Source organism: Micropterus dolomieu, linkage group LG04 (genome assembly GCF_021292245.1).
Source record: "Micropterus dolomieu isolate WLL.071019.BEF.003 ecotype Adirondacks linkage group LG04, ASM2129224v1, whole genome shotgun sequence".
NCBI lineage: Eukaryota > Metazoa > Chordata > Actinopteri > Centrarchiformes > Centrarchidae > Micropterus > Micropterus dolomieu.
In genome coordinates this window covers 22,944,725-22,961,871 of record NC_060153.1, presented here as the reverse complement: position 1 = coordinate 22,961,871, position 17,147 = coordinate 22,944,725, and the positions used below count along the sequence as shown (strand labels likewise).

Sequence of the window (17,147 nt, the reverse complement as noted above, 5' to 3'; positions counted from 1 at the left end):
TTTGTAATTTGGATTTGTTCTCTTTGAGTATCTGCTTGATTGCAGACCGTAAACAATAACTAATATATATTTGAAGCATTCAACCACAAAACAATTTTGTTATGCACAGTTCAGCTGTCAAACTCTTTATTCGACTTTGTCAAGTGCAAAAGCATGAGAAGTGCTACAACTGCAAAATACAGATACGCAATACAAAGAAGACAAATTTGTAACACAGTTTAAAAACAAAATGCTTCATACAATGCAAAGACAAGCTGGAAGACAAGTAGGTGGGCTTTGCCACTATCTTGCTACACACTGTACACAGAGCAGGAATATGAAGGCCAGCGGAACGGTTGACTGCTGAGCTTCCTGTGGTTTTGTAATTGGCGTATTGTGAACAAAGATTTATATTAAATTAATAGCTTTGGCTGTAGTGCTTCAGTTAGTCTGGGGAAATGTAAAACTTTGGGGTTTGCAACACCAGTGCTTGACCTATGCATATGCCACTGCAGCACATAAACAATACTGATCATGAAAAGCAAAAATATATACACCACAAAGCACCAATATATACAGAAATATACACAAGCAGTTGAAGTGGGATCTTGCTTTTTGTGAGATCATGAAACTTGTGAGTTCTTATGCAACTTACAGGGCAGGAAAAAAGTGAGATAATGTTTCAAAATAAAATAATTTAGGGTCTTAGCATTTTGTTTCATGCTGTGTAACGGTGGGGTATGCTTGTCGCTATTGGCCCTTTTTTCATCATCTTTTAAAAAGCCATTAAAACAGGGCGCTGACACAGAACTTACCTGTGTTTGGCTGAGAGAACAAAGGAGAGGAAGTCAAAAACAGGCTGAAAGTCAGTGTCAGTGGCATGATTTAAAGCTGGGGTAGGCAATTTATTTCATCCTGACAGCAATCAATAAATCAAATGCTCTAACACAAAATTTAAAAAAATCTAGAATATGTGGCTGTCGCAGGACTTAAATAAGCACAGCCAATCATTACATCGCAATTATTCTTGCACGCGCTCTGCCTGTGCACTAACTGTGCATGAAAATGTTATTTGGTGGAGTGGCTTTGAAAGGAGGGGGTGGGATTTTTTCAGTTGGATACTTTCAAAAACTAGCTAGTTTGCCTAGCGTTGCCTACCCTAACTTTAACCACAAAATATAATTTAGATTGTTGAAAACACCGTCTTTGTCCCCAGTTTTGGTTTTGTCTTTCCAGGTTTTGGGGAAAAGGGTGGGTTCCCTGAGATCTGCCCACTGGACACAGGAAGTTTGTATGTTGATCAAAAATAACACATAAAAAACAGGAAAGTTAACAACACTACCAAGAGCAGACAAAAGTACAAACACAACAGCTAGCCATGGCTTCAACACCTTGATAATACTTACTAGGACATTTCTATAATGTAGCTGCTAACATACAAAATGAAAACTTGACACGAGAGTTAAATACGGCATTGAATATCAGCTCAATTTGGAAATAAAGTGCAAAGTACAAAATGAATGAATTACTTGGCATGGTAAAACTCAGAATGCATAAATGATGCAAAAGCTTTGGCAACGTTTATAGTTAAGATACAGTATGAGTGAAGCTTTCTCTATTGGTTTCGACACCAAGCTTATTACTTTACACCATGCCTCCACAAAAAACAAACAAAAAAAAAAACAGTCTACATCAGAACAAAAGTGCTTTTAAATCACAACCATATTGAACACAACACAGGAATAAACATTTTTAAAAGATAATCAGACATTATAGCTTTATGATGGGAAAACGTGTGTAAATGTTCAGTACTCCAAATCCTTCTTGTTTCCTCATCTTTTACCTACAACCAAACGTCTCCACTGAGCATCGTCGTAGGCGTCTTCTTCTTTCCCTCTTGTAAACGCTACTTTGGTCTGCGTTGTTCTGCTCACACTTGCTACACTTCGTTCTTGTCGCTACGTGTGGCTTCCCTTTATTTTTTAATTTCTCCACACTTGACCAGTAGAGAGGATGGTTGTATCTGCACCCTGAAGAACTGGCTGCTGGGATCCCAACAACCGTGTGTGTGTGTGTGTGTGTGTGTGTGTGTGTGTGTGCGCGTGTGTATCATTTTGTTTTCTCTCATACCTCTGAAATGTTCAGCACTCTCCAATTGTCTGTGCCTACAGTGTTATTTGTATGCATGTGTGTACCTGCATGTGCATGTATCTGTGTGTGCCTGCATGCAAATTTGGGTTCATAAAACATGACTATTTTCAGACAGGCCCAAAGTACCCATGGTGACCGAAATATAAAAATATGTAGACAGACATCATAACTGAGAAATCAACCCAATTTTCTGATACACAAAAAGACTAACTGCATTGTCTGCTTTCAGTTCGTTATGTCCTCAGGTGAGCACGCTTATGTGCTCCTGTCAGTGATCCCATGTGACCTCCAGGGTCACGTGGGATCAGGGGTCAGTTTTAGTCCGGGGGAAATGACTTTACTTAGCTGACTAAACCCAGCTCAGTTAGCATCTGGTGACCTGCACCTTGTTTCTGAGAGAACTGAGCAGGGACTTTTGGACGGATCACTGCTTTATAAACCTGTAAAGTCTTATTTTAATGCTTTCTGTTCATCTTTCATCTTTCAATACCTCAAACTGCTCGTTTCTGAGATTCTTCTTGTTTCCCTCCTGTGCTTCATCCTATTACCGTCCCGTCCACTATTTTCCCTCCTTTTTCAGGGTTTAGCGAGGGGGCACCTGGGGACAAAACCTGCTGCCCCCGTCCTCCTCTCGTCCTTAACCTGACATTTAGTCTTGCATTCTTTTGCTCCACCTTTCACTTCTGTTCATCCATCTATGATTCCTCAGGATTTGGGGTGTCCAGGGCCGTGCCTGTCTAGGTTGGGGTGCACCTTGTTTTTGAGGGGTGGGGGTTTGCGTTTTCGCTTGCGTGTAGGAATGGTGGTAGTGTGAGCTGGGTGGTTGAACAGGCTGGAGGAGGGGAGGGCCTCTCTCTCTGTGGGGGGGTCCCAGTCCCGGCTAATGGTTGCAGGGGCAGGGGTAGATGGCAAGGAAGGGATTTGTGCAGGGGTACATTGAGGTGCAGTGGGAGTTTTAGGCAGTGAGACATGGGAAGAGGGAGTGTTAGCCGATGAGATGGGGATACAGGAGGGGTCAGAGGCAGATTTATCGGTGACTGGTGTAGGAGGGGGTGCACTGGCTGAAGGTTTGGCTGATGACTGAGGAGTATGAGTAGTGGCAGAGGCTGGTCTGGGCTTTAAGAAGGGAACAGGTGTGACTACTGGAGTCTTTCTGGTGTTTCCACAGTCCTTCGGAAGTTCACTCTTATCTGTCTTTTCCCCCTTTTTGCTCCCTTTGTGTTTTTCTTTGCCACTCTTTCGTTCTCTCCATCCAGCAGAGTCCTTGTCCTCCCCCTTCCCTCTCTGCCCTGACTTGCTCCTCCCTCCCTGGCCCCCACCTCCTCTCTCTCTCCCTCTCCGCCTCCTTTTCCTCTGAGCTCGCTCCAGTCTACACTCGATGTGGTACAGATCCTCTGTTGCCATGGTGACACGGTCAAGCTGTTGCAGCAGGGCGTCCAGGGTGGGGAGGAGCCTCCTCAGAGAGGCTTCGGTCTCTGCTCTCTCCCTCCAGCTGGTACTTCCCATCACCACTCCTGGGCCGAGCCCCAAACCCAGGCCCAGGCCGAGTCCCAGGCCGATCCCCGGGGCTTCTGTCAGGCTACAGGGGCTGGAGGAGGCCGGGCGCCACGAGGCCTCAGAACCTGCATCAACGCTGTCTGGGGTAGGAGGGGAATCAGGACCGTCCAAAGGTGGCAAGCACAGGGACTTACAGTCGCTGGTGGAGGACGAACGGGAGGGTGGCATCTCCATGCCCTCAAAACGCACCTTGTGACGAAACTAAAAGGACGAAAGAGGGAAAAAGAGAAGATGGAGGATAAGAGGAAAAGTGTTAGGACTAATGTATGTTTCTCTAAATCTTACTAGTCAGTCCATTAGGTGCCACTAATGGAGTATCATTAATCTTTTCATATTTTGTCCCTATTAAATCTCTAAAATCTTATATAATGACCTACTTAATATAATAGGTTTAACTATTGTGTTTCGTCCCTGAAAGATTCCTGGAAATTGCCACATCAGCTGTAGATGTTAAACAGGAAATGTACCTCCTTGGTCCTGCTAAGTCCCATCCACATTTTGAGTCGTCTGAGAAACAGCTCGACCATCTCGTAGTCTTGGAGATCCACAGCTGGACGGTACAGCTCTGCTCGTGCGCGACGGTAGTTCCTCAGTAACACAGAAGTAACCAACCATAGCAACACCAGCCGTAGAACGGCGAAGCTGGCGTGGAACACCAGCAAGGAGAGGGTGCTAGAAGGGCCAGTGGTCATCCAGCTAGGATGCCATGACCGCAGACCACGTCCGGCAGCAGCACCCAGCAAAGACAAGCAGGCAGAGCTCACGCTGCCATAGCTGTCCAATACAGAGTAGAAGAGCTAGAGGGATGGTGACAGAAGAAGAAAAGGGTAAAATGATATGTTATTGCCTATATAAACATATATAAATGGCATAAAGAATGGTACATATATCCCCCCCACACCCCTGTGCTGTAGTAATGAAACATTTGCTCAAAAAGACACTACTAAAGAGTCTCCAGACATGCTAGCAGCTCTGTGAGGTTCTTTCAGCATGCTAACATGCTCACAATGACATTTTGATGTTTACTATCTTAGCGTGTTAATGTGCTAATATCTGATAATTAGCAATAAACAAAAAGTACAGCTGAGGTTAATGGGAATGTCATTAGTTTTGCAGGTATTTTTCATTACAGTGCATTTAGCGACTTTGGACAAAGTGACATTTTGACCTGATGATGGCGCTATATTGTAAAGCTCAGTATTTGTTTTTGGGGAATACTGAATTTTGGAAAGTTGTATTTGGAAATAGGTACAGATGTGGACTAATGGATTAAGGCTACTTTTTGAAACCAGGTTTTACACTTTCATGCTTAAAATACCCATCACTAATGACCAAAAGTAATTAAGGCACTCCAAAAAATATTATACTCTCTGGAGAAGACTAAGAGCTCACCAGTGACACAATAGTAGTTTTTAGGTTCTTTGTTGAAGAACGTAATTCATTATTATGTGTCATTATTCATCATGTACCATTATTATTCATTAAATTATTATGTGTTTCAATGCCTTTTCTGTTTTTCCTCCACTTGTTAGTTCATGTTACATAAGCATACTTTCATTTTTGCAAGGATGTCAGACAGATTATATCTCTGGAACATAATGGTTAAATAAAGGTTATATCGAAATAAAGGATAAGATAACATTGTGTTACTTTATACACAGCTAAGAATTATACATTGTAAACTCTAAATGACTCGGGCAAGTATTAAATAAATGTTGTCGCTTCTTCTTTACCTTTCAGTAAAGCTTCTAATTCAATTCAATTTAATTAATATAGCACAAATTCACAACAGAATCTCAGTGCACTTTTAATGTGGCGTAGGTCTAGACTACTCTTTGCCATGAAGATGAAGCTGTGTTATGCAGTCAATGAAAAAATTAAGCTTAAGTAGAGTTTAATGGCATTACCTACTGGCATTGAAAAGAAAGTGGAAGGAGGCCATTGCAATGAAACATTTCTGAACAGATTAAACAAACCCGTGCATGAAAGGTGAACAAACATGTGGGTGGACAAGGTTATGTACTTGTATTTAATAAAGTGTATTATGTACAGGTTTACATTATGTTTTGCCTGTGTGTGTGGGGGATAGGTTCAGCAAGAGAGCAACAGATGTGAGAAAAAGTCTGACCAGGTGTCCTGTGTGTGAGTAAGCCAGCATCAACAGCAGTAATGCCAGAGCGACGCCCAGCAGCTCCCAGACTGAGCGCCGCAGAGCTCTGCCGAACACGGCCCACTCTCTGAGAAACCGCAACTGGTGGGATGCCTGGGTGATCAGAGAGAGAGCGAGGAAAAAAAGTGTTAGAACCACATAAAAATATAACAAAAATGATGTTCTCTTAGTGTTAAATGAACATGTTTATAATTCCAATATGTTATAGTTTCGGCCATCCCTTCTAGCTGTTATAACATTGTTGTCTTTAAGTAATATTTATTTAGCAAATGCTTTTGTCAGTCTTTATAAGGATAAGGCTGGCGTTATTCTATATTTTCCTTATTGTCATCAAATCCCATGAAAAGACCAAAACGTGCAGCGTGTTCTGCAATCTCTTAACTCGAATTCCCTACCCTCTCTGTGGCGCTCAGTTCCAAGCCCATTTATTCCTCTTGAAGATGTAAATCTTTAAAAACGGAAATTACAAGGGTTGGTGGGTTGGGGTGGTGCTGTCTCTCAGCTCCACAGGAGCTGCTGCTGAGTTTGTTAACCCTGAGAAGAGGGAAATACTGCAGTTTCTGTTCAAAAAAGACCAACTTAGCCCCCTGTAGTGAGGGGGAAGAATCTGCTCATTTGGAATTGTCATATTATTATTTTATATTATACCCTGCCAAAAACATAAAGCAACTGGTCATGACTGGGATTTGAACTGGGAACCTACTGCATGAAAAACAACTATTCTGCCACTGCACCACTCAAACATACACTTGAATAGGGTTAATCCAGAGTTTAATAACCTTCACTTGTTTTGCTGTCAACACATTATATATATTAATTTACTGATTTAACTTTTACTTGATCAGCTCCCAGTCAGTGCTGGCAGATTCTCCTCCCTCACTACAGTGATCTGACACAGGAGTTAAAGTTACTCTTTCTAGAAGAGAAAATGCAGCATTTCCCTCTTGTCAGGGTTAATAAACTCAGCAGCAGCTCCTGTGGAGCTGAGGGGCTGACCGACAGCATGACCTGTTAATATCGTTAGGTCTCCATACAAGGGTACAGCTTAGGTAACATTCATCTGAAAATATAGACCCCGAACAACATTATTATTTGGCAATCACACAGGGATAAGAATCATATTTAGATAACATTGTTTCACCTACTTATCAAATGGACAAAAACTTTCCTCTTCCATGTACATTTACTCATTTGGTAGTCACTTTTATCCCCCCCAAAATTAAAAGAATGTTATCATATGCCCATAATCCCTAGACCTGCTGCAATGACAGATGCACTGAGAGGGAATTGATCCCAGGTCTCCCATACTAAAGACAAGAGCATTAACTACTGTACTAGGGATCCCATCTTCCCACCCCTTGGATATATATTTATACTGTAACTCACACATACATACTTACAAATAACAGTATTTATGTATGTGCAAGCGAAATATTAAATTTTGGCCTAGACGGCTTCTCATAGTTCACCTCTGTTTTATCGGCCAAATAAATCTGGTTATTAAAAAAGTAAAAACATTTACTTTAATTTAAATGATTTTGAGTGTTACCTTTGCACATTTAATCAGGAATGATGCAGATGATCATTTTTTAAATGTGTTTTACTGCACTAAAATATCATTCAGTATAACAGGGGTGTTTTGGTGAGTAACAATGAATGTTAACAAATTTTGTTTGTTTTTAGGAAAACTCCACACAGCACTTTTAACTTGATAAAAGGGCTGATGGCCAAAACTACAAAAATAATACCAAGATTTATTTCCTAATATGCTTACATTTCCTTGGCCTTTCTCTCTTACCTTGAGCACCAGTATGAACAACAGCAGGGCAGACATGACTGTATATATCTGACTCTGTCTGGCCAGGGGGTAGAAGTCTGTGAAGGTGTCCTGCGGGTGCTTCAGGTATGACGCCCACTGCTGCGTGGCCATGGTGCAGCGGCTCAGGTGCATCCCACACACGGACGCTGCCAGACCCAGTTTGCAGATACCCAGGAACCTCCAGGCTGACAGCAAGTATGTGTAGCCTTCTCTGAGGAAGCCCATGATCCCCCGCACCAGGAAATACAACACCAGGGCAAGGAGGACCACCTAGAAAACAGGAAAACCACAACGTTAAGTCAAGGTGTGTCACCAAAATAACAAAAAACAGTCAAGGACAGGAGAAAGGATTCATGTGTAGCTTGGTGGTATTTGTTATTATTGGGTGGCCAGTGGTTACCATTAGAAGGAGCTGCAGGTCCAGTCCTGTGAGTGGCCACAGAGTGGTGACAAGGAGGTCAAGGCTGGACTGGGCATGCTCCGAAACTGGAAACTCAAACAGGAAGGAGAAGACAGCCAGGAGGTTTGTGTTGATGTTGTACAGCGAGAACTCCACAAACACAGCGCGGGTCCTACAAACACACACACACAAACAAAAACACACTTAATGGACTACAATAAGATAAGGAGTAACTTCTCTCTCTGTTTTTGGACCAACTTTAATATTTTCTGTAAGTTGGGTGTTTCCATCACATTAAGTTTTATTTAATATGAGAGATAAAAAGCACTAACTCCGCCACCCACGTTTTATTGACCTTAAGTTGTTCCCCCCTCAATATTTTCAACCTAATACCAAGTGTGGTATTAACCGGATTAAAGTTTTGTTTATGCCATCAGTTATTATTCTCAGAACAATTGTCGAAAGCCAGCCCACATTCCTAACCCATCTTTACTGGATTATTTTCTATGTTTTAATTTAATGTTTGATGTTTACATGTGCGAGTGTTTCACTGACTGCAGTTTGTAAGACACATAGCACTTCAGGGACAATCAAACTCCCCTCCAGATTTATAAAGCCACGAGAAGGCAAGGCTCTGTTTTCTTCCGTTATATTTATCCCATTATATCTTTTGTATTCATCATTGTGAAACTGTCTGCACATTGAGTCTGATTTCTACTCCCTTACATCTGGCCCCTCGACTTTGGAACAACCTTGCCAGTGAGAACAGTGAGCAAACTCTACTTTAAAGCAGAAAAAAAAATTACTTACATAAATCAGTTTTTATAGATTTTATTGCCTTGACCTGTGTATTTAATATCTGGCAATGTACTAGGATGTTGGAGTGAAACCTAAAATGCTAAGTTTTTTCTAGTATTTCCAGTCCTGTCTTCGCTACCTGTAGTCGAGCCAATGCAGCTGCTGCAGCTGCTGTAAGGAAGAAGAGGCCTCCTCCAGGCTTCTGTTCAGCTGGTGGACAACATCTCCCATCTGAACTGACCTCCACACCCTGGAAAGAAGAATGGGAGGAGACACAGAGAAGGAAAAAAACAACACTTAAAGAAGACCAGATGTTTATTAGATACAGAATCCGGCCTGCAAGTTAACTTAACGCAAGCCTTGTTTACGGAGGGTTTTCAGTCATTTCCTTACCAGTTTTTATCGCTGGCTCCGAAAGCAGCAAAATTCTCTTTGTCTTCAGTTAGAGATGTATCCCAGCTCTTTCCCCAAACACTGTCTCCTACCCTGGAATCACCTGCAACTGGGAAGAGACAGTAAAGTTTCAACAAGATCAGAAATGGTACAGTAATAATAATGTCTGCCGGAGTACCTGTGATGCTAAACATTGAAAATGTTATGGAGTTGACTCAATATAATTTAAAGAAAGAAAGAGAGAAGTTCTTAAAATATATATTTTTCATGTGTACAGACTCAGTAAGTTTGTAAGGTCAGAACCTCAGTTTATTTAAATATTAAATAGGTCAGACAGGGACCGCATTTCAATCTCACCCCGAGTGTCACGGATTTGACGGAGCCTCAGTGTGCCGAGTAACACACTTCCTGTGTCTCTCAAGAGGGCGGAGTCATCCAGTAGCCGTGGCAACAGAGACTTGTTCAGCCACATGAGAACGTCATCTCGGCTAAAAGAAAAAGAAGTAGAGGATTTGAAAATATATACATTGTGTGTTTGTCACATGCCACATTAGTTCAGGATCAACACTTTCTGAAAGACACACAGGATGACTGTGCAGTTGACTAAGACACACTCTCGACCTCCTTTGCTTTAAATAAACAAGATTTATAGACATGGTTTGCTTGAGCCAAGTTTTTCCACTCTCATTCTCTTTTGGTTTGAATACAATAACACATCCAGGTCAAGTCTCAAGAGCACAGACGAGTGAAAACTGACCCTCGGTCATTTGAGTAGCTCAGGAATCCCTTTTTTTTTATGACTTCACACACTGTGTTTCAGCAAAACTTACATAAAGATAAGTAGGAGGTCACCCTTGAAAATGAGATGTTATTCTCAGCGAAGTAGCCAATAAAAAAGCTCTAATAATAAAAATATCACATTTTTTGATTGGACTACCACAATATCTTCAGATATGCTCAAGTTGTACCTGTTGTGTATGTGTGCGTGTGTACCTGCTGATGTTGTGGTACTCAGGAGTGTGTAGTGCTCGCTGCAGCTGAGTACGCAGTCTCAGGCTGTGTGTGTCTTTGGCTGAGTCAGAGTAGTTGAGAAGCAAAACCACCAACAGGAAAAACATGTAAACCAGGAAATTCTGAAAATGAGAACCAACAATTTCTGTTAACAAACAAGACACACGCGCACACACACACACAAATACACACACACACAGTAAAGGTATAAAGACATTTTCTAGCATCAGCTCTCTAACCGTCTATCTTTTTCTGACTCACCTTCAGCATGGTGTGCAGCATGTGGACCTTGCGGGCCTGGTGTTGAGCCTGAGACAGAGCAAAGCCTTGTGGTGGTCTCACCCGGGGGACCCGTTGGACCACTCTCTCCACACGGGGAAACTCTACCAGCACATCCTGGTCCTCTGGACGCAGGCGAAGCACACACACTGCATAGTAAACTGCCTCACAAAACACCTATGGGACAGAGGGCAAGGGAGCAACGCAGCTGTTCAATGAATTTGCTCAATCCAAAATTGATTGTGCTATTCACACTGATCAGCTGAAATGAAAATAGGAAAACCTTTAACATGACCACAGCCAAACAGGAATTTAGCCCAAGGAACATTTGGATCTGTGCAGGATATGTACAGAATTCCAGCTTGAAGACATTTTTAATTCATCAAGTGTTTCAAGGGTACAAAAATGGCAGGATGAATATTTAAACCTGTGTCAATTGATTTATTTTTTTGGCCACAAGGGGTCAGCGAAACAAGCGGTAAGTACACCATAATATGATGAACTTAAGTGTCAGTGTTGTAAATTTACGCATCTAGCAGATACATCAGCATTTATTTGGAAATGTGTTTTTGGTCAAGTCCAATATTAACTCTACTTTTAGCCCTGTTTTGGGTTTCCATCAACAAATGAGGGAAATATCTGTCTCTTTAGCCGCAAAACGCTCCACTATGTTCACCAGCTAGTTGCTAACTTTGTCAGTCTGCCAACTGGAGTACAAGTGAGGACAGCTTGTTTCCTGAAAACAGCTGCCTGTTGCGGCCAAAAAAATGCATTAATGAGAGAGGTGAAGGCCAAAACATTGAAGTTGCAGGCGTCAAAAATAAAACAATGAGCTGAAAGTCTGGTGAAAATTCTCTGGGGGTTCACTACAAGCAATATCTTTAAAATGAAACATAGTCATTTGATTCATTGTTAATATAAAATATTGTTTAGTGCAGCTTTAAAAAAAGAAAAGAAAAGAAGGTGAATTCAGAAAAGAATATGTGGTAAGATATTGTAGCATCTTTGAGAATAAATGTGTGCGTACCTTAATCGGCTCCAACATCAGGAAGGAGCACAGGAAACTGGCAAAACAGGAGATGAGCCACATCATGGCCACCTTTTGACTGAACCCAAGGCCCGCCCAAATCGAAACACTACTAGCCAGAGCGATCCCTGCCCAGCTGCCCCATAGGGCGGCACGTCCACACCAGGGAGGAAACCGTCTGGGACGACACACGTCTGTCACAACTGGAGAGGGGAGGTGACGAGTTGGGGAGTGGGGTAATTAAGAACAAGATAAAACAAAGCAGTATGATCAGGCAAGAAAGTTACCTCCTGAGAGTAAATACCTTTTTAATTCACAGTATTTACTACTTAAATGCAAAGAATTAGCATTTTAAAAACTTTGGACCCAGGGCACAAATGCGACTTATCTTTTTTTTTTTTTTCTGATAATAAAAGCAGGTGCACGATGCATACATTCTGGTTTCACATCAAAATATAACTATAATGGCCTAGATACACAACCTCCAGCACTGGGCTCATTACTGAATAAAAGCAACTCAGCCTTACTCATTACTCACATTTCTTTTTCAAATGTAGTCATCAAACATTGCTCTTTACCTAATGAGAGTTACAAGTCTCATCCTAAAATAAAAGGAGGTGATTTATGTCCTGCATGCAGAGCAGCAGCAGTACAGTTTGCAGATCATTTATCTATGAGGAAAATCACATTCAGGATGCCTTTTAAGTCCTGTTGTTGTGATGGTATTTTAGATTTCATGTAATGATTTTTTTGCACCTGCATTCAATTTATAAATCGACAACTGGGACCTTCTTGTCATTTTGTTTGTTAAAATAATCTGGAACCAAAGTAGCAGTAACACTAACACAAGGAGAAACTAGACTTATGTGCTATAAGTATTTTACTTCTAGAGGTAAACTTACGAATAAAATTTATTTATTAAAATGTTCAATTTAAGAGGGCACCAAACGTGATTGTACAAAATATTAAAGGTCAGTACGAAACAATATGTATAATTATTTGCATTTGCTCTGAACATTTGACAGGATGTTACACCGCTGTCATTTTCATTTATATGGGGTGTAAACAACAAATCTAAAACTTGCATTAATTTAGTTTCAATCACTTTCCATACATCTTTATTACGGGCACTTGTGTGCAATGTGGTACTAAATGACCCTTATAATATGTTTTCACTGAACTAGCTTGTCTGCTAGCAACATATTTTTTTCCTGCTGCAATTTGGTTTTATTTTTCTATTGATTAATCCCTATTTATATAATATAAATATATTAGAATGTTGTCATTACTTCTTCGTTTATTGCTACTGGAGGCATTAAGGATTTCACACAAATAAAATCCCTATATGGTTCTGCAAAATAAAATATCACTGAGTAAAATTTGTGTCTGCTTGGCTATTCCTGCTCTGAGCATACACATATTTAGTCAGGTTAATGAACTTTGAATGAATTTGGACTGACAATTCAAACTTACATACACACACACACACACACACACACACACACACCTGTATTTGAGGTGAAAGCAGTTTTCGGTGGGTCTCTTCTCACAGATTCTAGAGGAAGAGGATCATTCAGCTTCTGGAGGAGAATCACCTCTGTCTTATCTCCAAAAATGCTCGACCTGAGACACATGCAGGCAATGGAAATAAAATGACCCAGGCAAATCCACATATGTTTCAGGTAAAGCTCATAAAAGAAAAAAAAATTTAAACTTACAGGTCAGCCATCTCACTTTCATCTGCCTGAGGAAAGAAGTTCTGTCCATCTGTCAGGATGTGTTTGATCAGATCCTCGTCTGTTAATGAAAGGTATGGACTTCAATACTTTCACTGACCAAGACAGTGTAAAAATATAACCAACCGCTCAATGCACTCAATAAATCGAGCAATTGATGATTTAAAAGCTTTCCTGCTTTGGTTACCTGAGGAGGTGAAATATTTGTTACGTTGGTCAATTCCCTCCTCGTCGTCAGGGTTAAAGGTCATGTCGACGCCCAGGTGGCGGCTCCCCTGACCCCTCTTCAGCCTTGGCAGCCCTGCCCCATGCCCTGCCCCTCCCACCACAGACACATCACTCAACAGCTCCGGCCAATCCCTGTCCTCCATTTCCTCCTCCGCCATGCCCCAACTCTCCACGCTGAAATACAAAGCAAGAGATGTTGATGCAGTAAGACTTCAGCAAATTGTTCAGTTACTTTAATAGTCTTCAGAGTTTCTGCTCCATCTCTCTTAAAGCTAACAAAACAATCACGTTTCTCAGTGAACAATTACGATGTTGTAATAACATTAGACTCAGTGCTGAGATAATTATGTCTTTTAGATTTATAGCTGTTTTGTGGCAAGAGAGAAATACTTTTGATCTTTTCAGTCTGTTTCAGGCCACAATCATCTAAATTACAAACTATTTTCCCCTTTTCCTTTTAGTTTTGATGCTCTTTATTCTTCTATTCTCTCTTATCCTCATTCGTTTGACAGCTGGCAATTACAGTTCCCCTTCGAGGGAACTCGAACTGTGTCGGTGACGACACTATGGGAACGCCCCTGGGCGTGGCATGGCTGAACTATGAATGAAACTACTACAATCCTATTGGTGTTACTAGAACGGTAGTGTGTGACGGCGTAACCGGAGGGGGTATATAAGCACGCCGGCACATAGGACACATTAGCTTCTTTCTATTCAGCAGGCACTCTGGCTATGTTTGGAAACTCCATTTTCCTACCTGACATCGAGACGAAGCAGCAGATCATGTCAAAGCGATTCCGACAGTGTGTCTTCCCTTGTGAGCGTTTCATCGCAGAAGGTGATACACATGGGATGTGCGTCTCATGCCTGGGGATGTCGCATGCTCAGGCGGCTCTCGAGGGGGCTGCCTGCGACCATTGCGAGGCCCTGCCCCTGAGGGTGCTGAGGTCTTGAGCGGCTCTCTTCCTAGAGGATGGTCGGATGCGTTCCCCTCGTGGCACAGGCCCCGCGGTCGCTGAGGCGTCGCGGCGGCTCCGATCCTGGGGATCACAATGCGAGATCGCCGAGGGTGCCGGAACGGCTGAGGCCTTTTTCCGGTCCTCGTCCGCGGAATCCTCCTCCCCTCGTCCCCGATCGGGAGCCCGTTTCTCGGTTTCTCCCACTCGAGGGGCGAGTCTGTGCTTAGCATAGAGGAAACGGAACGTCATCAGCCCTCGCCAGGATACGGGGAGTTGTTGGAAGTGGTGACGCGGGCCGTGGCCAAGCTGCACATTGATTGGCCACAGGCGGTGCAGCAGCCATCGGCAGGCAGCAAACTAGATGAGCGGTTTCTGCAACACCGAGCGCCACCCCCGCGTCGGCCCCTACCATTTTTTCCGGATCTGAACAACGAGTTGTGTAGATCATGGAATAAACCCTTCTCTGTGCGGCTGTCTACGTCCCCCCGGCTGGACTACGGCAACGTGACGGGAATCAGACAGCACGGCTACAGAGCGATGCCACGAGTGGAGGAGGCACTGGCTAGCTACCTCTCTCCCAACCTCACCTCATCCCTCTGGACGCCGGCGCTCCCCACCAAGCCGTGTCGGATGACGTCCGATTTGGTGGGCAAGGCCTACATGGCAGCGGGTCGAGCTGGTGCCAGCCTACATACGATGGCTGTCTTGCAGGCATACCAGGCCGATCTCCTTCGGGACTGTGACGTAGGGGGAGGTCCCTCTGAGGAGGACCTGACGGAGCTCCGTAGAGCGACGGACTTGGCTCTCTGTGTGACCAAGGAAACAGCCCGTTCCATCGGCCGATCCATGGTGGCTTTGGTGGCTACGGAGCGCCATCTGTGGCTCAACCTATCAGGCATCCAGGGGAAGGAGAGGGCTTTTCTCCTGGATGCGCCCCTCTCGCCTTCTGGCCTGTTTGACGAAGCAGTGGATGCTGTCGTCAACAGGTTCCAGCACGCCAAAACTCAGGGAGAGGCATTTGATCGATATCTACCCCGCCGGTCAGACTCCAGGACCGCGGACGCCACGCCACAGCCTTCCCCTTGGCGAAGGTCGCGGAAGCTTGGCGAAGCCTCGCGAACATTTCCCCATGGGTCCTCTGCACAGTAGTAGATGGCTACAGGCTGCAGTTCCGGGTTCGCCCCCCCAGATTCTGCGGGATGGTCGGGAGTACAGTACACGCAGAACAGAGCCAGGTGTTGGGACAGGAAGTCCGCTCTCTGCTGAAGAAAGGGGCAATAGAATTAATTTCCCTGCCAGTCAGAGAAGCCGGCTTTTACAGCCGATACTTCCTGGTCCCCAAGAAGGACGGAGGATTTGCGGTCCCTGAACCAATCTCTGAGGAGATTCAGGTTCAGGATGCTTACAATCCCAGCCAGTAGTAGTACTACTAGTAGTAGGCTGACGGCGTCAGCCTACTACTAGTAGCCCCGTTTTGGCCGGCACGAGTATGGTTCTCGGATTTAATATCGCTCCTCGAGGGCCCGCCCTGGCAGGTCCCTCTGAGGAGAGACCTGCTGTCCCAGGCGGAGGGCCAGATCTTTCACCCGCCCTGTGGCAGCTATGGGTCTGGCCCCTGAGGGGGCGCAGTTCTTAGAGGCAGGTCTGACGACAGGAGCAGTCGAAACGCTGCTCAGCTCCAGAGCCCCGTCCATGAGAAGGATGTACGGCCTAAAGTGGAATGTGTTCACCACCTGGTGCAGAGAACTGGCGGTGGACCCAGTTACCTGCTCGGTAATTGTGATACTGGAGTTCCTCCAGCACCGTTTCTCCGCTGGCCTCTCCCCGTCCACGCTCAAAGTATATGTGGCTGCCATTGCAGCATTCCACACCCCTCTGAGTGATGGGCCCTTGGGGAGGCTTCCGCTGGTCGTGCGCTTCCTCCGTGGAGCCCGGAGGATGAGACCCGTGACTCATTCCAGGGTTCCCACCTGGGACCTGGCAGTGGTTCTCGAAGCGCTGGCTGAGGCCCCCTTCGAACCCCTGCAGTCGGCTGAGGCCAAGCACCTGACCCTTAAGATGACCTTTCTCCTCGCTATCACTTCTCTGAGGAGGTGGGGGATCTCCAGGCACTTGCCTGGAGTTTGCCCCGGGGAGGGTCAGGGCCATCCTGCACCCTTGTCCAGGTTATGTCCCTAAGGTTCCGGCCAGACTGGCAGGGTCCACGGTGCTGCAGGCGTTTCATCCCCCACCTCATGTGACGGCGGAGGACGGGAGACTTCATCTGCTCTGCCCTGTCAGAGCACTGAGTATTTACACTCTGAGGTCTTCCCGGTGGAGGAAAGCAGACCAGTTGCTGGTGTGTTTCGGGTCCCCCAAGGCTGGGCTCCCCGCTTCTAAACACACCATCAGCAACTGGATTGTTCAGACTATTTCCCCGGCCTATCAGGTGCGCAGTTTGCTTTCACCTATGGCCGTAAGGGCGCACCCTACTCGAGGCATGGCGGCTTCTAGGGCCTTCCTCGCAGGGGCGTCACTCCAGGATTTGTGTGATGCGGCTGGCTGGGCCACCCCTCACACTTTTATCCGGTTTTACAGTCTGGACCTGCCTTCTGCACCCGGCACCCGTGCGCTCTCCTCCTAGTCGTGCCGTCAGGTTCT

General features: G+C 44.5%; 1 protein-coding gene across 2 annotated transcripts in view; it reads right to left on the bottom strand.

Moving 5' to 3' along the window:
* Positions 1 to 94: 94 nt before the first annotated feature.
* The window catches only part of pkd1a (polycystic kidney disease 1a), a 71,832-nt gene continuing 54,779 nt past the window's right edge, over positions 95 to 17,147 (bottom strand). For both annotated transcript variants that reach the window (XM_046046659.1, XM_046046660.1), the window contains 14 exons: positions 13,508 to 13,722; positions 13,303 to 13,381; positions 13,092 to 13,207; positions 11,585 to 11,787; positions 10,540 to 10,734; positions 10,261 to 10,400; positions 9,625 to 9,755; positions 9,268 to 9,376; positions 9,014 to 9,124; positions 8,077 to 8,248; positions 7,656 to 7,946; positions 5,816 to 5,950; positions 4,155 to 4,484; positions 95 to 3,888 (listed from right to left, as the gene is read on the bottom strand). In XM_046046659.1, coding sequence (XP_045902615.1) covers positions 2,836 to 3,888; positions 4,155 to 4,484; positions 5,816 to 5,950; positions 7,656 to 7,946; positions 8,077 to 8,248; positions 9,014 to 9,124; positions 9,268 to 9,376; positions 9,625 to 9,755; positions 10,261 to 10,400; positions 10,540 to 10,734; positions 11,585 to 11,787; positions 13,092 to 13,207; positions 13,303 to 13,381; positions 13,508 to 13,722 — 3,280 coding nt within the window. In that variant the 3' untranslated portion in view covers positions 95 to 2,835. The remainder of the gene's footprint in view (positions 3,889 to 4,154; positions 4,485 to 5,815; positions 5,951 to 7,655; positions 7,947 to 8,076; positions 8,249 to 9,013; positions 9,125 to 9,267; positions 9,377 to 9,624; positions 9,756 to 10,260; positions 10,401 to 10,539; positions 10,735 to 11,584; positions 11,788 to 13,091; positions 13,208 to 13,302; positions 13,382 to 13,507; positions 13,723 to 17,147) is intronic.